The following is a 27,003-nucleotide window of genomic DNA, read 5'->3' on the forward strand; positions in this document are numbered from 1 at the left end:
TTGAGGCAATTGTATTGTTATGGCGCTATACAAATAAAATTGAATTGAATTGAACTTGTGGTGAATCCCAGTGGATGTCTGGTACCTATAAGTGGACTGTTTGTACTGTTGGAAGTGCAGAGGTCCATGGAAGCATGGAGTGATCCTCGCCGGAGCGTTGACTTTCCATTTGTAGATTTGCTGGGAAAAGCTGACCCGTGGATATGGATATGATTCCCCACAGATAACGGGAGAGAGCTCCTTATCCTGTTTGGAGTCGTGGAAGTGGGCCTTTGGAATCCTGACGTAAACCATTCCATGGAAGAGGAGGTGATTTCCAAACCTGCGTTTGAAGACAATTGTTCTCTTTCAGTGATCATAACTGATTGCCCTTGATTGTAACCACCTCATCAAACAATCTGCAAGATTTAACTGCAGGTATAATCTGCCCTTGGCATGTCATAGCATCCCCAGTTTTGGCGATCAATCTCCTCAACATGAAATGAGCTCACCTGACCTCTGACTCATAGTATACAATGCAGGAGAGAGAGATTTATCATTCATGATGGAAGCAGACACACTAGCTATGTTCAACATCGCCTAATATGGGATCTAGCAATGCCACTGTGGATGAGGGATGAAGGTCTTCAGGTTTGAGATCATAGCTACATGTCTTACGTGTGTGTAGGAAATCTCTAAGATGAAATGCAATCCAGGGGCTCTGTTGGAAGTCTGTTTTTTTGTACCCGAGCCAGTGATGTTCAAGTTTTATTCTGTATAACAGAATGTACATGGAGGCTGGCTGGAATTGTACATGCAATCAGTGCAGTCAGTTCTTTCAACATCAGTCAACCCAGCGGCCCAACTTAAAATTGATCTTTCTCTTACATTCCTCCGCAAACCACTCTGGCTCCATGGGCAAGCTGATCTTCCATCCAAATACCTTTAACAATTAAATTGATCTTGCTAAAAAATATATGGTCTACACAAACCATGACCTACAACTCGGAGATGACTGTGTGCTGTGAACTCAGTGTTGATGAAGGTGTCACTTGTGGACAGCAGCCATTTTAAATGGTGACTGTTTCTACAAGGAAACCTCTGGTAAAATGTGAATATGTTTTTTCATCTTTGTAAGCACCGTCTTGATCACACATCCCATGAACCCTCTGCCCTCTCTGGACTTGAAATAAACCCTTTTTTAATCATTGTCTTTTACATAAACGACACAATATGGTATATGCTGCCAGTTTGGTTTTGAAATCAAAAGAACCATAAAGATATCTCTCCAGCCCAGAGCACTTAGTGGCTGCTGTCCAACACAATCTGGCCAGCCGATAGTTTGATCTAGGGCAGGAGCGTGGGTTAACACTCCCTGGAGGTCTATCCACCCCTATAACTACTGAGCTAAGGTCTATTGACCACCACTCCCCCAGCTCCTCTAATCTCTTAGTTCACCTTTTAGCCAGCGTGTCATTATGAATACCCCAGGCCTCTCATCTAAACCCACTCAGAAAGGGTTTCAGGAAAGGCACGCTTGAGGGAAGGCAGCTCGGCTCTGTGTGGCACCAGACCAGTAAGCAGGCGGGTGGGTGGGTAAAGCTCGATGTAAATTATTTAAAAGATTTAATCATACATACTCAAAAGAGGTCCTATAGCTTGATGTAAATGATAGATTTAAACATATATACTCTTAAGAGGTCCTATAGCTCGATGTAAATGATAGATTTAAACATTTACTCTTAAGAGGTCCTATAACTCGATGTAAATGATAGATTTAAACATATACAGTATACTCAAGTTCCTATAGCTCAATTGCCGGAGTGGGTTAGTAGAGATGCCAAGGGCTGGAATTGTCCCTCTACCCTCTGTGTACCAAGGTAAAACATTTTGCAACTGCATCTGAGCTATCAACACTGGGTGAATACTTTTTTCTCAAGCATACTGTCACCTGAAATAAAAAAAACATTTGCTAAACTGAGTGGCAACCACCTTTCCCACCGATGATTATGAAGTGTGAGCGAGACAAGGGAGAGCCTTACCTGAGACAAAGATTACCTCCACGTGCTCATGTGGTCCTGGGGTATTTGGTCTGAGTTTACTTCTTAAAGCCTGACACACATCTCTGTTTACAGTTCTTGCATGTCAGCATGTTTCCTTGGAAACAGTGAGCAGGAGTTAAGCATTTGTTTGTGGTCTAGGAGCAAAGGTGTCACAAGCAAAGGGCCTGGTGTTCCCTTGGCAATGACAACAAAGACTTAGTGGCAGTGTGTGTGTGATGAGATGTGATCATATCTTGGTTAATGGTTAGCTGCTGTCCGTAAACTACCTGAGAGAGAGAGAGCGACTTGCTTATCCAATTGAACAACAAAGTCCTGTCAGAGTTTGGCAGCTAACACTGATTTCTCAAAATAACTTATCTGAAAAATGATGGTGACCACAGACACCTGGTTCCTCATGGTGCAGAAACAGGATGGCACGTCTGCCCTGCATGTAGTAGCAAGTACATCAGGCCCTTTTCATACTCTATCGTCCCTATCTCAGAATCTGAATCATGTCACAGTACTTTGTAGTGATGGGGCTGGTGACAAGCAGTGACCTGTCCAACTGTTTGTACATTTAAATTGCAGAATGAGGATTTGTTCGGCTTCTTTACTTTAATTACTTCCAATCGTCCCTCTTGGAGAAGAGCTGCCATGATGATGAGCTCAGCTTCACCCAGGGACTATACCTGTGAGTTCCTGTGTGGCTTTGGGAGTCCTGTGTGTGGCCGAATGTTTTACTCTGGCAGGGGCTTGTGTAGTCTGTACCTGGTGGAGCACATGTTTCTCTTGTGGCGCCTCCTCTGCAAGGCCTGTGGTGGGTCTCCAGCTCAAACCACAGTCACCCCTTCAGGGCAGGGCTGCACCCTGCCAGATCAGACAGGACAGCATGTTCCAGGTTTTGAATTGAAAATACATGTTTGCTTTGGGGTCGACCATAGCTGGCATATATTAGCGCCTTTTTGACTCCCTGCTCAGAACTGCTGCAGGCTGCTCATGACTGTCATGCATGCCAGGTGGTCCAGGCATTTCCAATAATATTGCCGACTGCTTAAATGTAGATGTGATAATATCACAATGACAGGAGCACCAAACTGCCATTTTGATATTATCACATCCAAATTCGAGCAGTTGGATCATGCAGTAATGTTTTTGATAGTAATGACAGTAATGCTCAGATGCAAGACAGAGGGTTTCAGCCCATACTGTCTGTCTGTCTGTCTGTCTGTCTGTCTGTCTGTCTGTCTGTCTGTCTGTCTGTCTGTTTGCTTGTCTGTCCATCTGTTTGTTTTTATTTGGTCTCATTAAATACTTACACTGGAGTCCTTCTAGCTCTAATGCCTTCTCCAGCCTGCGTTATGGACACTTAAGTTTGATTGTCTGAGAGCCTCACACCAAGTGGAAAGTCATCACAGACTCCCGGAGCCTGTTTACGCTCACTGTGGTGTTGTCTGTCCAACTGTCTGTCCAACTGTCTGTCCAACTGTCTGTCCAACTGTCTGCACCCTCTCTCAAACAGGCTCCTTAGGACCTCAGGTAATTTCTCTCCACACTTATAAACTTGGAAATATCTGACACAATATCTTCAGAGAATGTGTTGGATAAGGATTTCAAGGCACAGTTTGTATTACATGTCATTGTGAGGCCTGCATGGGGAGACAGAGAGCATGAGAGATAGACAGAGAGAGAGAGAGAGAAAGAAAAAAGAGAGAGACAGATAGAATATTTTGTGTTGGATCTTCCCCCAAACCACAGGTAAATATGACCAGACTGGATATCTTATAAATCTCATATCTGTGGTCTCTATCTCTTGTTCTCTGGAACCCACTTGAAAACACTGCATGGGTCCTTGCCTTATCATGACCTTTATTTTGATACTGAAAAGAAGAACTCTTTTATCTTCAAATGGCACAAGCTTCAATGGGATGTTGCCAAGCAGATATTGCAAACCACATTGCAAACCATATTGCTCTACCATGCCTGGAACACTTTTAATGTAAGAATATATATTTCTGTTATCCAACACAGGGCAAAGAAGGTGAATTTTATCGTGTGAAGTGTGAATATAAATATACTGAATTACACCAAACACACATACACTCACACACATACACTCACACTCATACTATAGTTCTTCACGGTAAGATTTGGGTCTGCATATGTGTCAGTGCACTGATGCCTAACAAGGCAAGTTGGACCATAGAACTCTTTGTGCCACACATTGGACAAAAGAGTGTTTCTTTCCTGTCAAAGGAAGTTGTGGTCAGCGCTGGCTTCACACTGTTTGTGCCTGACTGTATGGTGTGTTTCTGATTCGGATGTTGACGGAACTGCTCCAGCAGTGATTATTTTTCATCTGGTGGTGTTGTTCGTAACCAGGCCCTTCCAGGGCACCAGGTTCAAACTCACAGTCTCCATGTACTTACGTACTCTCAGTACCTTTGACAGCATCTGTCAGATAGCAAGATGGCAGGATGGAATCGGCTTAACAGACACACACCACTAACGGCATATAGTTTTGATGCAGTATAGACACCTAGTCAACACCAGTATATCATGCAGTTAGGTAAATGATCAGAGGTTATGTTCCTAATGGCGAATTCCCCTTGTGGGGACAGGCACTCAGACTCTTCACTCTCAAGGAACTGAACTGACATTTGATTAAAATTAGATCAGAACTGACTGGGGAATGAACCCTGGTCTCTGCACAGTAGGGCTGTCACAAACCTGATTGGCCACATAGTGGGGGAGGCTCTAGGGGTCTGGAAAAGGAGTATTGGGCTAGGGTGAGAATTTAGGCTGCAGTTAACTCTATAAATGGGGCCAACGTCCAGAATTATAGGTTGGGATTCCTCAGATGGAAAAAACTTCTACTGAGGGGTAGTGTAGTACAAATAAGACCCATCCACTGGTCAAGGAAGAGCTGTGCTACTGAACAAACAGGCTTCAGGGTGGGCGTGGAGGACAGACATGTTGGGCCTAAGTGAAGACCTGAGGCAAAGAAAAGTAAATATGACACAGACCGTGAGCAATCTCATACTCTGTTGATACAGTAAGCAGGCAGTGATAGACTGGCCATATCATAACATTTTCTTTGGGGTGGTACTCTTGCTTGCCTATATGCTATCTAATTTTGCACACAGTACTGTAGACAGCAGACTGGGAAAGGAGTTCTGTATTTTCATTTTCTTCCTTAAAGCTACATGGCATGATATTGGCATGGAGCAGAACACGCAGGGTATGTAGGTGTTACAAGATGTGTGCGTGCCTGCATATGATTTATGATCTATTCTAGTCAGTCTCCTCAGCCTCTTTGATTCAGTTCTGTCAGATACATATTTCTGTTCCATGTCAACTGATATGAAGCAGGAGAAAAAAAAAACGTGTTCGGCAAAGGTAACCAGTAACCCTACAAAATAGCTAGGCCATTGAGTTGTGGTGTCAGGTTTTAAGCATATCTTTAGATATGTCAGTTAAGCAGTCTTCTTTAATATGATGTTGTCTTTATTCTCATGGGTTTAAGTGAAATGAGCGAAGAAGCATGACATCACTTGTTTTCGCAGGTTGCATTTAAGGGGGATTTGTGCATTTTGTACAGAAGGATTGTCAGGAGTAAGACAAATCTTCACTTCAAACATTCTGATATTACATTCATCACTTTTATGAATTCAGCACGAATTAAATCTAATATGTTGAAGGAATCCTGACATTTGCATCAATGTTTTATCACCAAATACTTTTGAACTCCAGAGAATACAATTGAAAGAAAAACAGAGAGGGGACTGAGTGAATGAGAGAGTGAGTGAATGAAAAGGAGAAGTGAGGGAGAGGGATATCATCTGTGCATTATTTAAGCTCCTTGTCTTACTGCTGCCTTCTTGACAGATAAGACTGGGAGCAGCCTCAGCCAACATCTGCACTGAGGAGAGGGCCTGTAAACGCTCTTTTTATTGACATCTGCTGGAGATGGCCATGTGCACAGATCTATTTTCATCTGTGCGTGTGTGTGTGTGTGTGTGTGTGTGTGTGTCTGTGTGTGTGTGTGTGTGTGTGTGTGTGTGTGTGTGTGTGTTTGAGTGTGTGACTGTGATTATTTCAGGTGCAGGATATCCACATTGTACAATTTATGCAAAGTTCACCCCAACCTATAAAGTGAGTGTGTGTGTGTCTGTTTGTGTGTATGTGTGTGTGTGTATGTCTTCCACAACTTATAAAAGCCCTCAATATTCTCTGACACCTAAGGATTTTGTGATTTATTAAGTAGGTTAGAGTTATCATATCCACAGTAAATCCAAAAGGGGTCAGAGAACTTCACTCTTTCAGTCCTTTATTCTCTCAGTCCTGTTCTGACCTCATACAGGATTACGTCAACATGTAAACAGCTATTGTTTTTTTTATAAATTCATTCATTGTAATTCTATACATCAAACTTCTTTAATGTAGTTTAGTCAAAGACAGGGGATGGCATTACAATTCTCCAACCCTTTGCTCAGGCCATAGATGCACTGACGTCTACATAACAATGTTATCCTCACAGAGGGGCAACTTACTGTACTCTCATATGCCACCCACTAGAGCACCCATACGTTGTGCGTGTCAGTTCATGAGGTAATCCAGTCTCCAGTTTCACAACTTAGCCAATCACCTGCTCGGTGGTGAGGGGTGTCGGAGGACGTTCCGCAGGATGCGGCACCAGCACCACCACGCACATCTGCGAGTCGTTTCTCACACCGCGATTTAACACATGGGAATCTCTCACATGCTTTGTTCAGTTTGCACCCAGGCACATCAAACGCCCAAACGCCGTCAAACTATTTAATCTGAGCCCATAGTGAAGGGAAACGTGACCCTGGAACCCCACCGTGGACGAGACAGTATGGATTACAGAAAGTGTTTTTGGCTTTCCCAGAGCTTAAACTAATTTTGACAGAAACGTCTCTGATGACGGATCACATTGTACTGTGGAGAGGAGTCACTGAACTCAGTTTGAAGTTTTAAAAAGCATTTCCAAACCCTGTAAGTGAGATGGGAGCGGAGTATGTTTATGTCCTTGATATCGTTCAAAACATTTCCAGTGATATTCAGCATTTCCATGCTACTTTGACCGCTGCCAGGATCATATTTCAGATGTGAGATGCTGACAGACAACAGTTTAAAGGGTAATTTTAAGTACCCGCTGACATGGTGGTGTGTTATTCGAAACAAAGAGTGAGAACAAAACTGTGGCTGCCCGCGTCTTAACTTTTGATCGCAAAAGTAGTGTGAATTTTCATTGATTTACTTTCCCTGACTATAATCCCAGAACCGGTCCTTATCCATTCAGCAGCTGACGATGGAATGCGTTTGGGCCGGACCTGTGCATGCTGTTCTTCTGTCAACTTTTATCTGCCTATCTGTTCTATTCATGTTCTGCTCGGCTTTTAAGTGTGAAGTGTGTGTGTGTTTGTGTGTGTGTGTGTGGGGGGGTGTGTGTGTGTAGTGTGAATGCAGAGGAATAAAATTACCAAATACACCCAAACTAAAAACTGAAGAGCTGAAAGAAGCGTATATGAGAGTTGGGTGCTGGTTTGATAAAAGCTGACTAGTGAGCAGATGAAGGTCTGCTGACAGTAGAGTTACAATCTGTTCTTTTTTGGCCCTCATATCAGCCAATTAATATCACATTAACACATTATGTTCACTTTAGAGAGAGACTCACTTACAGTGGGGAAAATAAGTATTTGAACCCCTTGCGATTTCACAAGTTTGGCCACTTGCAAATAAATGTGTGATCTATAATTGTAATGGTAGGTGTATATTAACAGTGAGAAACAGAATATCAACAAAAAAATCCAGAAAAATGCATTTTATAACATTTATGACTTTATTTGCATTTGATGCAAAAAATAAGTATTTGAACCCCCAAAAGTGACTGACAAAAATGACTTAGTACTTGGTGGAATAACCCTTACTGGCAAGCACAGACGTCAGACGTTTCTTGCAGTTGGTCACCAGGTTTACAAACATCTCAGGAGGGATTTTAGTCTTTCCAGATCCTCTCCAAATCTTTAAGGTTGTGTTTTCAATGGGAGGGAATGAGGTTCAAGCCCAATATTCCACCTTACATGGCCCCATCCATAGTCCCCTTGATGCGGTGGAGTCGTCCTGTACCCTCGGCAGAGAAACAGCCCCAAATCATAATGTTTCCACCTCCATGTTTGATGGTGGGTATGATGTATTCAGCATTCCCCCCCCTGTCAAACACGGCAAGTCGAGTTGATGCCAAAGAGCTTGATTTTGGTATCATCTGACCACATTCTGTCTCCCAATCCTCCCTAGAATCATTCAAGTGTGCAATGGTAAAGTTCAGATGGCCCTGTACATGCGCTTCTTTGAGCAGGGGGACCTTGCGAGTGCTGCAGTACTTAAAAAATGACGGCGTGGTGTGTTGCCAATGGTTTTCTTGGTGACTCTGGTCCCAGCTGCCTTGAGATCATTCACAAGCTCCCCCTGTGTAGTTCTGGGGTTATTCTGCACCTTTCGAATGATCACTGATTCCGCACAAGGGGATATCTTGCATGGAGCCCCAGACCTAGAGCGGGTGACAGTTGTTTGGTGTTGCTTCCATTTATGAATAATCGCACCAATAGTTATCTGCTTCTCACCAAGCTGCTTGCCGGTGGTTTTGTAGCCCATTCCAGCCTTGTGCAGGTGTACAATCTTATCTCTGACGTCCTTGGACAGCTCTTTGGTCTTGCCCATGGTGGTGAGGTTGAAGGTGCGAAGTATGATTCTTTGGACAGGTTTCTTTTATACAGGTCACCAGTTGAGATCAGGTATACCTTGTTAGACCTAATGAGGACTAATCTGTGTGCTTTTTGGGCACATAACTGGCCATTGGGAGTCAGAATTCTTGCTGTTTGCTTGGGGGTTCAAATACTTATTTTTTGCATCAAATGCAAATAAAGTCATAAATCTTATAAAATGGATTTTTTTGTTGATATTCTGTTTCTCACTGTTAAAATACACCTACCATTAAAATTCTAGATCACACATTTCTTTGCAAGTGGCCAAACTTGCTAAATCGGCAGGGGTTCAAATACTTATTTTCCCCACTGTATGTTTTGTTTGGAACTTTAGAGGAATCTTCATCCATATCTGTGCATCTTCACTGCTTCCTCGTTAATGAGGAAGTGTTGTTGACAGGTCTGAGAATATGACTCAAGTGAGACACGGATTATATCTCTGTTTTTTGATTTGCTGAACAGTCACCTCCTGGGACTGTTGTCATGGAGAAGCACATGTAGATGTTTATTAATGTCAAGTGGGAATATGAGATCACTAGATCAGTATTTAATCACCAAGAGGGTTCCGTTTTTCAGAGCACTGTCAAAAATGAATAAAATGAAGAAGGAATCATGATGAAAAGATGATTCATCATGATGTTCAGCCAACAATCAAAACATGTAAATGTTCTCTCTTGCTCTCTCTTGCTCTCTCTCTCTCTCTCTCTCTCTCTCTCTCTCTCTCTCTCTCTCTCTCTCTCTCCCTCTCTTTTCCCTGTGTGTGTGTGTGTGTGTATGTATGTGTTGACCAGTTATGTTCCTTTGACCAGTATGCACGGTGTGAGTGGTAGGATTTCCCTGGTGCTGCAGCAGAATTCCTTTGGCCAGACTCCAGTTCTGTGTCAGTCAGTGGTTCCCTTTACCCAAACATCCTTCCATCTCCCGCTCTCTGCATATCTCTTCCGCTCATTTCTGACAACAAACCTCCCTAAGTGTGGAAAACATTAAGCAACTCTAAAACAGTGTTATTGGCACTTCTGGTTTGAAGGAAAGATTGAAAGGGAAACAATCTCTTTTTTTTTTTGGTGTGTGTTCCACCTCTGCCTGCGTCTGGAAGTGATTTGCGCTGTTGGCCGTGAACGCTAATCCCCATGTCCGTCACATGTCATTGATAGGGAAATTTGGGTCTAAGAAACATGGATGGTGGTTACATCATGGTGGGGTGAAATTTGTGTACGCTATATACTTCAGTCCAATGACTTGAATAATCAGTGCTAATGAAGAGTGAATAAACTTTGTGGATGGAGGTTTTGATGAGACTTAATAATCATGTTAATAAACAGTGTGTGTGCTTACAGTAAGTTTTCCATGACCACAGTCACACGTCCATTTTGTTTCAGCTGTCTAGAAAGTCTCAATCCTAATATGGCAGCTAAGGATAAACATTGTTTTTTGGGGGGTATCTTTTATGAATCCAATCATAAAAATAGCCCATGCTAATCACTACATGAGTTCATTAGATCTCAGTCAGCATCAGAAAATCTCCCTCAACCTCCCTCACTGATCATAAATCACCAAACCCTCCAAGAAGGTTACAAAAAAATCCGAGTGTGTATCTAGAAAACCTTTATGGAAAAAGTACGCCGGTATAGGAGGATATTTGTTCAGCTTTGGGGGGGCATTAATTGGCCTTCCCCTGGGCCTTTCCTGCCAAAGGTCCTGTTCTCTACTCGCTTGTTTTCACAGGAAGCTGTGTGTGTGTGTGTGTGTGGGGGGGGGGGGGGGGGGGGGGGGTGGGGTATGCCTACACCCCTACACAGGATCCCAGGGTCCCCCTCGTAATCAGACGGAGTATGGCGGCGAGGGCCAAGGTCAAGTGACAATTATGAGTGTCAACACCGAAAATGTCCCCACGGCCTCGTTTGCCGCTAGTTACTCAATTAGAGGTTATAAATGGGCTGTCTGTTTGTTTGCAAGAGGTAAAGGCATACGCTTGATAATGGATCAGGGCTTGTTTTAATAGAGAGAGAGAAAGAAAGGGAGAGAGAGAAAGAGAGTTGGAGGGAGAGGGAAAGAGAAAGAGAGAGAGCCAGGGGGAGAGAGGGACCAAGCTGTTGCAGTGAAGTGCTCTTGCTAGACAGTGATGGAAGGTTAGCCATTGTAAGGCTTACAATGGCGTGCTTGAGAATGATTGAGCTTGTGTCAGGCCACGTCACTGCCACCAATAAGGCCCATGATGGAGGGAGGGAGGCTTGACCAGAAAGGCCCAGGTCCGGTTGATGGATGCCGACAGAACCCACAAAAGCAGTGTTTTTTGGAGATGGGGGAAGGGGGGGCTTATTACCTCCACATTCCAGAGCTTGGCCTCCTTAGTACGAAATGCAGTGTGGGGAGACGGCATCATGTTATTACATTTAGCAGCTAAAGTGATTGATTGAATCGGCAACCTGCTGTCAGCAATCTGTCCAGGAATCTGCTGTTGAGTGTTCTCCAGAGTTCTCGTTTGAGACAGGCCTCGGAGCAGTGGAAGTTAGCATGCCATCACACAGTCGTCTGCTCTTTCTCTCACTGTTCATTCTCTCTGCCAGTACCAATATGCCAAGACATCGGGGAGAACATTTGAGAACATCATGCCAAATATGCTCAACTGTTTCCCCAAACATGGAAGTCAGAGACTGGTCAGGGTTTTTTGGGGGGATTGTTTTCGACGTTTGGAGGTCAGGTCAAGTCTGGAAATTCCCCTTTGGCGCACCTCTATTTTATTGCTCTTTACCTCTTCGATCCAAACCCTCCTGAGTCTGTGCTAGGCACTGAGCTCACCGGAGCTTGGTCCGTCAATCACGCTGTCGTCCTCGGTTACACCACCACCGCATGACCCAGGGCCCTGGTGCTGTCTGGGCATCTGTGTTTCTGTAAGCCTTTAATGAGGAAAGTGAATGCAGAGATCCCAGCGTAGTCGTTTGTTAAGGGGCGTGTGTGTGTGTGAGTGTGTGTGTGTGTGTGTGTGTGTGAGAGTGTGTGTGTGTTTGTGTGTGTGTGTGTATGTGTGTGTGTGTGTGTGTGTGTGTGTGTGTGTGTGTGTGTGTGTGTGTGTATGCCAGAGAAAGGGCTTGGTCCACTCCGTACTGGATGATACATGCCTGTTATTGGAACAGATGAGGAGAACTTCAGAAGGGTCAGGGACCATTTAGTATGAGCCAACTCCGTGAATCAGCTCTCGCTCAGGAATCCATCTCTCCATCCCTGAGCCCAGCTGTGCAGCTGTATAGTGGCACGGCCTGTGCGTTCAACCCCACTTTTTATGTTTTTGGCCCGAGACGAAGGCCAGTCGGCTGCATGTCGTCTGAGGCAATCATGTTAAACTGGAGTTGACTGGTTCTAACCAGATCTGACAGATATATCATCCTACACACTGTTTGCTGTTGGATACTGGGTCAAAACAGATATTGTGGAAAAAAATCAACAATGTCAACATGTGTTGTTGTTGTTGTCGTTTATTTAAATAAAAATCGGTATACAGTGACATCACATGCATGTTGTAATTTGTTTATCTAAATTTGTGGGAAGGGTCTGGATTACAAGTAAAGAAGGGATGACCTGACTAGAAAAATAATTCAGTTCTGTCGCAGCTAGGCTGCATCGGTACATGTGGAGAAAATAAAGCAGAAACTGTGAGTCCATCTTGCAGAGATACAGTATATTTTCCCATACCCATGCAGGGAGTTGGGTTTCATTCACAAAAGCCCCACATGAGGAAAGTGTACAAAACAAGTACATCCGAACCTGAACTCCATCTGTGCTGCAGCTGAGTGGTGGTCCCTGTGCTGATGACCTCTGTCATGCTTTAAAGACGGAGGCCTGCGGGCTGCATGTCAAACGAGAACTGACAAGAGACCGCTTCACCGTTGCTAACATATGTAGCTACCAGACAAGATGTATGGTCCAATTTGTTGATCCAAGTTGGTGTAAAAAGAGTGATTACTAGAAGAAAACCAGGAATGGTTTGTCAAGATAAGGTATTCTTTCCCGTAGTAGAAATACAATTGAATATACAGTTTCGAAGTGGCCACTGTGAGTTCATATTGCTGGAGATGTATGTTCCATTTACAAAAGACCCACATACCCTGAAAGTGTATAATACAAGTACATCTCTGACGTTCCGATGGGCTTCAAATGTTATGTTATAAACACCACATGCTTAGGCCACTATTTACCACCTGTTCCCATAGAGACAAACCCTTACAATGTGTCAGCTTCATCTACAGAGCACCAGAGAGAGCTGGGGGGTTGGACACTGGTGAAATAAAAACACTGGAAAGTTCTTCTCATCTCCATCTTTGATCACAGAGGAGTAAAGCCTTCAACACGCCTCTGAAATAATTTTTGTTTATGGCCTCTCTGACTGTAAACCTGGACGAAGCACAAAGTGAGCCTCAATCAGCCTGATTGGTTGGTTTATTTGTCTCCCATTAGGGCTCTGTTGGTCTTGGCCGAGAGAGGATGGAAACCATAGTGTGAGAAGCGCTTGAGTTATAGATTTGATGGGGCGTTGAGAGTGACGCCGCATTCACAAAGGCAGTTCCGTTGAGGGTGACGCTACTTTCACAAAGAAAGTTTCGGTGAGGGTGACGCCGCGTTCACAAAGGCGGTTTCACGCGAAGAGGACTTCGCCCTAGTTAAATGCCTCATTCTCACTCTATTCCAGTGTTCTTTTCACTAAGGCGATAAATGAAGTGCTTGCTGACATTCTTATTTTTAGATGTACATTTCCAACCTCTCCACTGTAGTTTGGCAGACAACAGTCAGGTAATGGACTCAGGGCACTCAGCAGTGTTGCTTCCTGCTTTGGCATAGTAGGGCCGACTTGACTGGAGAACAGAGTATCCCACTTTGCATGAGTCTATTCTCATACTCACTCCTTATAAAATACACACATGTGCATGTCCACACACACACACACACACACACACACACACACCATGATTTGCAAAAGCCGGTGACATCACCTGGTCCCTGGACCAGCTGTGCATTGGACAGAGAGAAGCAGGTTTGGCCGATACCCATGAGGTGTCTGTCACACCCTGCGTTCTCTGCACAGGTTCAGGCACGCCATGCCTGTGTTGTTGGGCTCCCCAGTGGCCTCAGAAAAGCTGGTCTCCATCACCACCCCTGGAAGGAGGCTCGTTTGACACAATATGTAACATGTCTGGAATTATGCGTGTGTTACATAGTCAGGTCAGACCTGGTTTATCAAGCCTCGCTCTGCTACAGGGCTAATGGGCAACTGATGAAGCGCAAAATCTAGACATGAGTTCAGACATTTCTTACCTTAAATGGAGGCAATAGCAGCATAAAGAGGCAACCGTCAGAATCAGAAGTAAGGGGGAGGGGAAGTCAGGGAAACTCCCTCTCATTTTACAGAGTGGGTGAATGCATGAAGACAGAAGACAGAAATATGAATCCACTGCATAAATACCTTCACTTGAGGTTTATACATGCCAGTGGAAAATCTGATCTAAATCAATACAAGTAAACTTCAGCATCTTGTTTTGAGGGAACTTTTATTTTCATACAAAATTTGCCATCAAAGCATATTCTTTGTAGCTGAGATGATTGTTATTGACCATAATCCTTATTTTCTTAACGCACTAATCAATAATCATGATATAAAAATGCAGTTGACTTGAGGGTGTTTTATGAATATCAGATAGTGAATTAGACCAGATAATTGGTTTTACATATAGGAAGTTTGTATGAAGATATTTACATAAACAGGAACATTTTACACATCATGTTATGCTGATTGAAATATGCATGCAATATTGAGATGTTGAAATACACACTGTACACATACATTGCTTAACATCTGACCAAGATGTAATGATTTGACAGAAAATGACAAAAATTAAACTTGTATATCCTTCCAAGATGTAGTCATCCCAAAACATATATAAACACAAATGCCAAAAGGTAGCAATAATGTGTTTATCTAAAAAAACAAAAGACAAAACAACAAAAACAAAACAAAATGTACATCTTTCAGCTGATGACTACATTTGGGTCTGTCTCATTTTAAAATTAGATAAAGGGAATTCCTCACAAGGGGAATAATATTTCTATCATTATTTTATTGTTTAACCTCCCACTCATTTTATTGTATTCCTTCAGATCCATTCGCCTCCATGGACATATGTTTGTGCTGGTAAATATGGAATCTATTACAAGCATTTCTATTCATTTTTCTTTTTTAACACTTTTAGATTTTACTTGCTTATGTCCTTATTTATTTGTCTTAACCATTTTCTTTTTTACTTATACATATAAGTAGTATGAGCTTACATTATCTCTCTCTATCTATCTCCCTCTTTAATTCTTTCACTTTTATTGATTTTATATATAAAGCTATAGCCTTATATATGTTATGTTTTTTTTTGTAAATTTACATTGTAAATTGATTAACCTTGACTGGAAAGCACTTTGGTACAATGTCCTGTATAAATAAACGTGACTTGATCTTATACAGTACATAATGAATTTCCTTGCATTAAAAGTCAGGACTTCTGCACCACCAAAAGTTCCTTAAAAGAGTTCAGGAGGTCTGTGTTTCCAGCAAATGAAACCACATGCTGGAAGATGATTGGCTGATGTTTGGGAAGGCTCTAGTCCCCCCTCACTGTCCCACGAAGTTAAGTGTGTAGGTGAGCTGGTGGCCATTGTCCCAGGCGTAGAGCACCTTCTCCTTGGGGTTGTAGTCCACCTGTGTGGTGAAGGCGTACAGGTTCGTGAAGGGCAGCCGCGGCGCCGCCTCCGTGCCTGTGTGCGTGTCGTAGGCGTACGCCACCTCGCCCTCCCGCTGGTTGTAGTTGTCCACCGCGTACAGCACGCCGCACACCAGGAAGCAGTTGCCGTAGGAGTTGCGACGCAGGCCCGTGCGGTAGGTGGTCTCCTTGCGCATGGTCAGGTCGCCCGGGTCCAGCTTGCTGACCACGATGACCTCGTGCTGGCTGCCGTACTCGTAGTCCAGCGCCGGGTAGATGACCCACAGGCCGCTCTCGTCCACGGCGAAGTCGATGTCGGAGTGTCCGCGCCACTTCCAGGGAGTGGTGTCCTCGTAGACGGCGTCGTGCAGTAGCGTCCAGGCCGCCACGTAGCGCATCTTCATGTCGTACTTGATGATGTTCTTGGTGAAGGCGCGGTTGTAGTAGAAGGCGCCGTCATAGACCACGTGGCCCGTGCCGATCCAGTTGTAGGGCAACTTGAAGAGGTTGCTCCAACGCCCTTTTCACACAAACAGGAATGAAAAAATTAATTATTCTTCAGAATAAAACTTTCCTTGAAATGCTCCAATATGTATTTATTATTCATGATTTCTTTGGTTTGTTTCCTTCGGTATGATTTATAAAATGGCTGTGGAGTACATTTTCCCAGGATTCCATTCATGTAAACGGCAAAACAATGTACTACTCAGAGAGGTGTGTTAGAAAGATGGTTACATAAATGTTTTACAAAGTTGTTTAAAAGGAGCAGGATAAATATTTAGGGAAACAGACACAGTGATTTCCCTTTCAGGAGACATATGGTCACTGTTTCTATTAGGCAGGCCAAAGCATACACACAGGTGGTAGTAGGATAGTGCAATTGTCTCTCACACACACACACACACACACACACACACACACACACACACACACACACACACACACACACACACACACACACACACACTCACTCACAATTTCTTACGCTCTCTCTCTCTCGCTATGTTTCTCTCCTCTCTTCAACTCACAGCAACTAACCTTGCGAAACATTGTCTGTCTGTCTCCTTGACTTACTTTCCTCTAGCTTTCTGTCACACACACACACACACACACACACACACACACACACACACACACACACACACACACACACACACACTTTCTGTCATGGGCAAAAAATGTGACTGAAAGACTTGGTGTTGGCCTAGGCCTTTTGCCTGTTTTGTGGATTGAAAATCGGTAAAACATAACAATGACCAAAACTTTTGCACGTCTGTCCAAACCACATTAGGAGAAATAACCCAAGTCATTTTAATCCCCTATGTTCACAGGAAATAACTTTATATTATTTTACTGGCCCCAATATGATGTCATTCTCCCAGAACAGCAGGCTCACCTTGCTTGAAGCTCTCCAGGTTCCGGAACTCCACCAAGTTGTTGCCATAGTAATAATTGGTTACGTAGATCTTGGAATCCCTGGCAACCGGGTCCTTCATCCAGGCCCCTTCGTTCCGCCCATAGCTGTGATGTTTCTCTGGCAGTTCTACAGAGGCTATGGTGCCCTCACAGTCTGTAGTCTTTCCTAAAAAAAGAAATGTTTTACTGATTTATGATGGGCTTAGAGATACATTTACAATCTAACGGCTAAGTAATAACATGGAACACTATGGCAAACTAGAGCCAAAATACACTGTAATTACAAATGCGCTGTAAGATAGTACCAACTGTGAAATGCAGTTAGGATCTACTCTCCTATACTGCCTATCTCTCTCTCAGCATTACAGAAATCTACACACAAGAGGGAATGTCTGACATTTTGAAACACAGAAAAACATGAAGTACTAATGACTGAATATTGTAAGAATTGACGTTGTGATGATAGTGAATAACGATTAAAATGACACGAGGCACCAATGCAATGCTCTGTCACAACAGTCAGTGGTGACGATCAATGTGGTGTTGACTGTGACTCTATGAACATCAGATACCTGATCTGTGGGCGTGGCCTCTGCCTCCACCCTCCCTGCTGTCCATCTCTAGCACGGCCGTAGGTACTGGTCTCTCTGGGATTGGCTGCTCGTCTGTGGAGTTGGGCATGGCGGTTGTGGGGGAGAGAGCAAGGATGTCCATCTGTGGGAGTTCAGGGGTGGTTGTCATGGCAACCGTGGTGGTGGTGGTGCTGCTGCTTCTGGTGGCAGTGGTTGTGGCTGATGTTGTTGTTGTTGTTGTTGTTATTGGGGCAGCTGTAGTGGACATGACCTCCATGGTTTCCAGGACGACTTTGGAACTCTCCTTGCCTTCTATGTGGTGGACTGTGTGAGTTTTGGCGGAGTTTTCTGAAAGAGAGAGAGAGAGAGAGTGAGTGAGAGAAAGAGAGAAGAGAGAGAGAGAGAGAGAGAGAGAGAGAGAGAGAGAGAAAGAGAGAGAGAGAGAGCATTCCAGGACAAGAGGGAAGCTTAGACCAACTGTGGACTCCAGGGCACCACTCTCCTGAATTCCTTGCCTTCACATCAAAGCACTTCATATTATGAATGCAGCTAAAACTGCTCCTGTACTTCCGCTTGCTCTGTCTGCTCCTCAGTTCCCTCTCGCTGCCTCGCTCTTTCCCTCTCTGTTTCTTTTAATCTCTCTCTCTTGCTGTCTCTCCGTCTCTGTCTGTGTCTCTTTTTCAGTTCTCACGCCTGGCTTAAATGACACATTCTTTCGTTTTTTTCTCCATCTTAGTCCATGTAAAACATATCACAGAGTCAGCTTTAGCAGCTCAGCTTTTTTTGCTGCACAGGTCTTCCTGTTCAGAGTACTTTTGAAACTCTGCATAAACTGGTTTGGAGATATTATAAGGAAAGAGGCCAAAGACATCTTAAAGATGCTTGCTACTCTATCCTGGTACAGACATTTATCATCTTAAAATAACAACCACATTTTATATTACACAGCCATTGTTGCAGTGTACAAGAACACAGAAACACGATTTGAACGTACTACATAAAAATGATGACACAGGTTAGTGTTGGCAGTTAGGACAGGACAGGGTATCAAAATGTTGAAAAGTTGATAATGTTCAAATGTTGATTGTGTAAACACAGTGATAGAGTTCCCTTACTGGTATAATTACAATGCAGCATTAATGTTGTAATAAAAGAAGTGTCCATATTCTTCAATTATAATAATGCTCTGAAAGACTGAACTGAATATTGTGTAGACAGCTGTTGACGACTTGTGACGCCTCCCAGTCTTTTAAATAAGAGAGCTGTGTCACCTCTGTCTCCCTTCCCTCCAGCGCTGGGCTCCGTGTTCTCAGTCCTGGCTGCCTTGTAGTAGGTGATGCCCCGGATCACGCCCGCCTGGTGGCCCAGTGTCTTGGTCTTGGCTGTGGGGTCAGGCTTGCCTGTCTTGCCTGGTTTCAGGGACTCTTTCTTGGCCTTGGCTGGCTTCTCTTTGGGCAGTTTGGGAGACGGTCTGGAGGCTGGGTTCTTCTTGTTGGGGGATTTAGCTGACTCCTTGGGTTTTTTGCTCTCTGTATCCTGAAATTAGCAGAATTGTTGTTTATTACGATGGCTTTTTGTGCGTATTTGTGGGTTAAAGAGAGAGAGCGAGAGAGAGAGAGAGGGAGAGAGAGAGAGAGGAAAGAGAGAAAGAGAATGAGAGAGAGAGAATGTGTGTGTGTGTGTGTGTGTGTGTGTGTGTGTGTGTGTGTGTGTGTGTGTGTGTGTGTGTGTGTGTGTGTGTGTGTGTGTGTGTGTGTGTGTGTGTGTGTGTGTGTGTCAGGATTACCTGTACTTTGTTGTCAGGAGCTGCATCTTTCTGCAGCAGCTGTAGTCCCAGGTTGGAGATCTCCTTTTTGATGCTGGTCATGATGTCAGAGTAGTTGTCATAACGCTTCAGCTGGTTGCTAAGAGTCACTATACTGTCCTTCACAACGTCATTCTCTCTGCTCAGGTTGGTCTTGATGGTCTAAACAGAAAACAACAACATGTATCTTTTAACTGTCTCAAGAAGCAAAACAGACACACTTTATTTTGATCATGAGAGGATGAATAGTGTCAACAATTAAATTATATATTTGTTTTATAATTAAACAGCTATCTTGATTTTAAGGGTGATGAATGTTGTCATAGCTATTATTTCCAATAACAGAACGAAAATGACAAACAGAAATGGGCAGTACTTTAGAATAAACTGTAAGAGTTGTTCAAGACATGTTTAATTAAAGTAACTAAGGCAACAGGTCTGTCGTACCTCCTCCAGGGTGTTCATCTGAGCCACAACCTTATTCATGTACGCATGGACCTTCAGCAGATCCAAACTGTACAACGTTCCCTCAAGGAGGTCCACCATAGAATGGAGCTGTGGATGCAAACAAAGCATACACACTTATTCTTTTTGTTCTGATAACTAGTTGACCTACATATATTTATAAGACAAACCTATATAACTACACTATACTATATACTGTATATATACACCCACACACACACACACCGTATGTTTGAGTTTACAGAATACAGAGATAATGACGAATTAACATAGTTAAGTCTTGTGTGGTATAACATTCAAGTCATTGGGTGCAGCCATAGAGAGCACATCACTGTCTAAAGTGCAACTGTGAGAGTAAAGTGATATGATGGAGCGAGACGAGAGACATCAACAAAGGGAGACTATTGGTACCCAGCATGAGAACTGACTGCACCGCTAGAGAGAGGGTCTACCTTGAGGAGCTCCGGCGCCTGCTTCTTGAGTTTCTCCGTCCTCCACTCGTTCTCACAGGGGTTGAGCGAGGACGGCGGCGCCGTGCAGGAGCACTTGCAGTCGGTGCCCGCGCTGACCGTCTCCACGGCGTAGTAGTCCTCCGGGCGCCCGCCGCCCTCGCGCAAGCGGGCGCACGCATCCACGCCCAGCGGACGCATCACGCAGCGGCAGCGGCAGTCCGAGCCCTCGGAGGTCATGCGCACCGGCTCGACCTCGCCGAACACCTGAGAAGAGAGGAGGGATGAGAGAGAGAGTGGGGTGAGAAAGACAGGAGAGATTTAAAGGAGACGGTGAAAGGGATAAGACAAAGAGGGAAAGTCAGGATCCAGTGAAACAAAGAGAAGAAGAGAAAAGAAAGAGATGGAAAGAGGAACGAGAGGTGATACAGATAGTGTGTGTACAACTGAGAGAGTATCAGACACAGTGATGGAGGTTAAAAGGAGTGTGACCTGCTTATCAAGACATTGAGTGAGAAACACAAAACGAAGGAGATCTCCTCCAGTGAATAAGCTTGTTTTGCTAACACTGCACAATCTCCATGCTTTCATGTTAAGCCTGGAGTCAATCTCTTCTCTGAACCCCAGGTACTGATCCCAATGGCGATTACACTCAGACCCCATATCCTTTTCCATTCTGTTTGAACTCTCACCATCACACCTAGTCTATGGAACAGCAATGTCTCTGACCCAGCTAGAGGTCTTTCAGACTGAAATAAGACTTAAGGCCCTGTAATGTTTGATGTGTGCTTAACCTCTTCTTTATGAAATCTCCCTTCTGAAATACTTGAGCAGTTACAAGCTCCTTCTATCCTCTGTCGTCTCTTTTCATCCCAGCAGTAGCTCTGAATCTCTGAAGAAAACATCACCCCCTCTGTCTCTCGCTGTCTCACACACACACACACACACACACACACACACACACACACACACACACACACACACACAAACCCAAACTGACAAGCTGTCTCTCATCCGCTTACACACACACACACACACACACTTTGAACCTCTCTGTCTTTTTCTCTTGTTGCTTACCTATTCTCATGAATAATAATAGCATTTTCTTAGGACGGGTTTCACAGGAATCACTTCAGAAGAATGAAAGTGAGCCCGGGCCTCTCTCTCCCGCTCTCTCTTTCTCTCTCTCTCTCTCTGTCTCCCAGTAAAAACCCCATCCATATGGGACATATTATTGCCTGAGTGACCGTTGAAATGACTTCTATTACGGCACAGCGCTTTGAAGACTGCCAGAAGCTAAGCTCCCCTGTAAATTCTGTTCGGTAACAAGCCTGCCCAGGATTTGCGCTTGCCCCTGTGAAGGACTTCCAGCCAAAACATCCCCCGGGTTATCTCTCTGACAGCGAGCAGGAGAGGGGTATCCACTTTCCACTCCTCCGATCGTTAAACTATCACTGGTGCTCCATTTTTCATATCATACATAGCTGCCCTGATATGGGACTTTCTCCCACACTGTAAAGAGTAGGTTCTTGTTACCTTATCTGGGCATGCGGACTAGTGTACCTAGAAGGATCCCTGATCTGAGTATCCGTCATTATGGGAAGAGAGCTAGCTCAAGAATTCTACAAAATGACTTTATTAAGTATTAATAAGATGTCTTATTTCTTACTAAGGTGCTGTTGTCATTGAAACATACGGTATATGCCAAAGTGGTCACACAAAATCTACTGTATGTCCCCATCAAGGTACATTTGAACTGTCAATCATGGCCTCCCACCATGCAGCTTCCCTAGCAGCTATGTGTGCCTCCACGTCCCATTTGGGACAAATTGGCTGATTTATTTTTACAGTGGAAAAAGCAGCAGCTGTACAAGCTGTGTGTGTGTGTGTGTGTGTGTGTGTGTGTGTGTGTGTGTGTGTGTGTGTGTGTGTGTGTGTGTGTGTGTGTGTGTGTGTGTGTGTGTGTGTGTGTGTGTGTGTGTGTGTGTGTGGCAGCCTTACTGTCAGTGTCATCTCATTCCCCTGCTACTTCAACAAAACTTGAGAGACAACAAACAGCAACTGTAACATCAACCTCTTTTTAGTGTTAAAGACCCTCGGGTTGTTCTCTGAGCAGGTATAAATATGTTTCAATTATATTTTCAGTCTATAGTTTTTTGGTATAAAAGGATGTGGTAAAGACTTGTTGCAGATGTAAAATGAACAATCAAGAAATAAAAAGAAAAGAAAATGCAAACCAGGAACAGGTGAAGCCACCAGAGGAGCAAAGCTAATACTGGCAGGATGTGTGAGAGTGCCTGTCAGCAGCATGTCATATATCAAAACACTGAGCCAGATTCTGTTGTACAGCTTCAGACCTTACAAACTGAGGGCAGGCTTGCAGCTTAGAGACATGATCCTAAATCAGCCTGAAGTATGACTATGGAGTGTGGTTGCGTCTACGGTAACCACACACACACACACACACACTGACACTCACACACTCACACTCACACTCACACTCACACTCACACTCACACTCACACTCACACACACACACACACACACACACACACACACACAAACCCTAACTGAGGACAGGCTTGCAGCTTAGAGAGCTGACCCTAAATCAGCCTGAAGTATGACTATGGAGTGTGGGTGCGTCTAGGGTTAACCCACTGCCCAAACGGCCAAAGTGGCTATTACTCGCATTTGACTGATGGGAAGGTACTGTGCTCTCCTCTCCTCTCCGACCTTCAGGCCTCCTAACTCTCCGCTCCACTCACACTCTCCGCTCTAACTCAGCAGCCGTCATCTCTGTAATGAGAATCAGAGGTCAGTGTAAAGAACTGTCCACATGTGGAAACGGTTACGGGTGGTGAAAGAATGCATCGTTTTAGGGGTTCTTCACTGAGGGATCCTGTCTGATCCTTTCCACGCTTCTGTTTTCAGTCATACGTCTGTCGGCCTATCGGTGCTAACCAGGGCCTTGTTGTGAGGAAGCGGGAGAATGTATTGTGTATGATGCTTTATGTCTTTTGTCATATTTGTATTTTTTTTTACCTATTCTTTCAGCAACTGGTAGTTTACAAACTCACCATTGAAGTCTATCTAAACAGCAAAACAAGTCATCTTTCCTAACTTCTTGTGGTTCTCACACACACACACACACACACTCTTTCTTACCCCGCTATCTGTGCTCACAGTGTCATGAGGACACTGACTCCAGCCGAGTGTCACATAGGCAGAAGCATGAACAGGAGCATCACACAGGGTCCAATGCATCTATAGTCAGATATAGTTGACCCTTGGGACAGTCTGACCAAAGGATTATTCTTGTCATAGTGTGCTGGTTTCAAACTAAATGTGTAAATCTATGACTAAGTTTGTGAATAGCCAAAACATTGCTTCAGTGCACTGTGAAAACAATAAGTGTACATTACTTTTTTAGGGAGAGTGTAACTGAGGGTAGCACTTAGCCAGAAGTCCATACTGAATGGTGGGGTAGTTTGGAAGGGAGGGTAATCTGGAGTGGGTAACCATAGTGATTGTCAGTAAACTGGTGAAGGATTGTTTAGAAGGTAGTTTGGAAGGGAGGGTAATCTGGAGTGGGTAACCATAGTGATTGTCAGTAAACTGGTGAAGGATTGTTTAGAAGGTAGTTTGGAAGGGAGGGTAATCTGGAGTGGGTAACCATAGTGATTGTCAGTAAGCTGGTGAAGGATTGTTGAGAAGGGTGTGGTCCAGTGAGAGAGGAAGTAACTGGCAGGCCTAATTTGCACCCAACACCCTCTCACACCTGGCCCTCTCTCCGCGGAGGACCATCAGTGTGCCAGTGATCACACACACACACGGCAAATAAACACCACACACACTCCAGGTCAGCTGTGCAGGTCCAGGAGGGACAGGAAGCACATGAAAAGCCTTGCTGCTTCACAAAGACCCTGATTGACAACGATCCACAGTCACCTTCAAGACCTCAGTGGTAAACCATGAGGTCAATCAGCATTGAATAAGTAGAAATCAGAACTATTAATACTACACTGATTTGAAAAGAAAAAAAATCAAGAAATCCAACCTATCAACTATTATACATGCTCATATTTGTGATTATTCTCCTTAGTCCACAAAAGCAAGACATTTTGTAGGCTCATCATCAGGACACCCCTGTTGAAGTGAAATGATGGATTACTATTTGCAAGCACCTTCATGGATGTGCACAATGTTTCCATGTTTTTATGATCTTGTTTGAAAAGAAGTTACTACAAAGGTCCTGCTTCTGCAATAAAGGCAACCACTGATCCCAGGTCAGTAAACCCACACCCATTTGAAACAGGACAGGATCAAGAGGTCACACCTTATTGCCAATAAGGCTTAACCCAACATCCTGCTGGCCATTTGTCCCACACAGCTTATTCTGATCCTGTCTCCATATTAACTCAAATGACTCAGGGGGAATCCGGTAAAGCACACATGCACACATCGAGGACGTAATGCATTTTTAAAAGAATGGTCGATGATGTTTTATGGCTTTTTTCTTATTTCATTTTTTATTCATGCAGCATTTGGCAGTTTACAAACTCACCATTCAAGTCTATTGAAAAAACGGAATAACCCATCTGGTGCACTCTCTCTCACACACACACACAAACACACACACACAACACAAAGTCACCATTAATGCCTTTATGAAATCTGACAATAGGGTCTTTATTGAGCTGAAAAGTAAGACTATTTTATCACTGAGATCTGTTGCAGTAAATAGCACCGGTCCTCAGGGAGGCCAACATGGTGGGGGCGCTCAACTCACCCTCTACACCCAGACCTCAGCATGAGATGCAATAGAGGAGTATGCTCCTACTTCTGCTCAAATCACCTTTCAAAAACAAAACAAATAAATAACAAGCAAAACAATAGCACTACTTTATAATAGTGTCCAAACACACATTAAAAAAAAAGTTTGTTGTGATTCCACTGGCTTGTCCTACTAGGAAGGTTTTCTTATGCAGAACTTAGCACTGAATGTTTTCAAAAGGGAATACTTCAGATTCCCTTTTTTCAGACAGCCTCTTTTATCATTTGCGTATTTCTTGTTTTTTTCCTCTAGACCTTTGAGTGTCCCCATCTGGGGTTAGTTTCTTCTCCTGTTGTTACTTTTTACTACTGAGTCGATGACCAACAGTTCTTCCAGGTATTTATACCCCAACAATCTGTTTCTGTGTTTTGGATCTATGTCCTTGAAAGACTGATTAAGTCTGCAGGCATATCCATATCCTTTACATCGGCATACACGTCAGTTATTCTATTTTTCATATGAAAGGCACAGAGACAAACAGATTCTTCGCACTGTGTACAAAAAAATTGTTTCAGTTATTTAGTTGTGGCAGCAACTGGACAGTCACTGGTAAAAAAAAAAAAGTTACTTTTAAAAATTCATGAGACCTTTTCAAGCTGCGCAGCCTGCATGCTGATCAGCAATGACGTAGAGAGCTGGAGGTTAGAGTAAACAATCGGCAACGTTCACGTCCCCTGAAATATTCATGCTTTTTTTAATGTAACAGCATGGGACTCCATTTGCAACCGAGCTGCCTCTCTGTTTCCAGTGCGATCCTTCACTCAAGACTCAGAGGGCCGGGGGAGGCTCTCTGAAATAATTAACCCTCCTCTCCTCACCCGCAGCCCTGAGAGAGAGAGCTGTCCCACAGGTCCAACAAGGAAGCGCATTAGGTCCTGAGTGTCAATTAGCCAGGGACAAGCTTCGAGGGTACTTGTTGATTTTGGGGGCACACACACACATTCCAACTGGGACTGTTTATGTGTCACCGGAGTTCTCTTTGAACTGTGTGTGTGTCCCCTCAAAGCCCACGTACCAGATCCACATCAGAAGAGAGAGGACCCTAAAGACAGCCACAAGCTGGCTACTTGGAATCCATACCTTACTTGGTTAATCACAGTAGACTAATTATGGCGATCATCGGAGTCATTGAAATCTTACTGCCTGTATCTTGCACCGTACCCAATTTTCCCCATTGCATGTTAGAGGTGTTAAAAATAAATCAAGACTAATAATAATAGCGTGCCTACATATTTGGGTGGCAACATCCTATTGGTGTCTTAGTGAGACTAACTTGTTTCTCTGAGAGGGGCCTAGATGAGGGATGACGGCACTTACGACAGTTATACTGTATAATCAGTTACATACGGCTGTAGACTGATCACATACGCATAAGGTTTACGCCATTATCACCATGAATATTAGTTTGGGAAGTCCCTCTCTGTCTCAGGAGATGGCTTAACCCTGTCCAGAGTATGAATGTAGACACAGTCAACTGCTGTTTGTGTGTGTGTGTGTGTGTGTGTGTGTGTGTGTGTTTGTGTGTGGGGGGGGGGGCTCAACATTTTCTTGTGTACAAGTGTTTGACCAAGACAGATTACAAACTTATAAAGAAAACCCATCTGTCATTGTAGAGGATTCATGGAAAGTTCTTGTTTATATTAAATGTCCAACAGAGGCACAGTTAACACACTTAAGTCTCCTTTTAAGGTCCTTAGACCAGGTTCTGTTATGATGGTGAGTGGGGTAGACTAAGCAATATTTATACAAATCCAATAGGAAGCCTGACTTAATTTTAAAACAACTCCCACAGGTGCAAAGAGGATAACATGATGTACCCTCAAAAGAGAATTTGATTAGTTGTGTCTTGAAGGAGAGGATAACATGGTGTACCCTCAAAACAGAATTTGATTAGTTGTGTCTTGAAGAAACCCTTGTGGT

The 27,003-nt window shown here is 43.8% G+C and overlaps 1 protein-coding gene across 1 annotated transcript in view; it reads right to left on the minus strand.

The window, feature by feature from the left end:
* Positions 1 to 15,455: 15,455 nt before the first annotated feature.
* olfml2a (olfactomedin-like 2A) overlaps positions 15,456 to 27,003 on the minus strand; it is a gene marked incomplete at both ends in the record, with an annotated part of 15,684 nt that continues 4,136 nt past the window's right edge. Inside the window, 7 exons of the mRNA XM_080852250.1 lie at positions 15,456 to 16,063; positions 16,940 to 17,125; positions 17,532 to 17,879; positions 18,803 to 19,067; positions 19,318 to 19,497; positions 19,783 to 19,890; positions 20,253 to 20,516. Of these exons, the coding sequence (XP_080708376.1) occupies positions 15,456 to 16,063; positions 16,940 to 17,125; positions 17,532 to 17,879; positions 18,803 to 19,067; positions 19,318 to 19,497; positions 19,783 to 19,890; positions 20,253 to 20,516 (1,959 nt within the window). The remainder of the gene's footprint in view (positions 16,064 to 16,939; positions 17,126 to 17,531; positions 17,880 to 18,802; positions 19,068 to 19,317; positions 19,498 to 19,782; positions 19,891 to 20,252; positions 20,517 to 27,003) is intronic.

Source organism: Sprattus sprattus, assembly GCF_963457725.1.
Source record: "Sprattus sprattus genome assembly, chromosome: 15".
NCBI classification, from domain to species: Eukaryota; Metazoa; Chordata; class Actinopteri; order Clupeiformes; family Clupeidae; genus Sprattus; species Sprattus sprattus.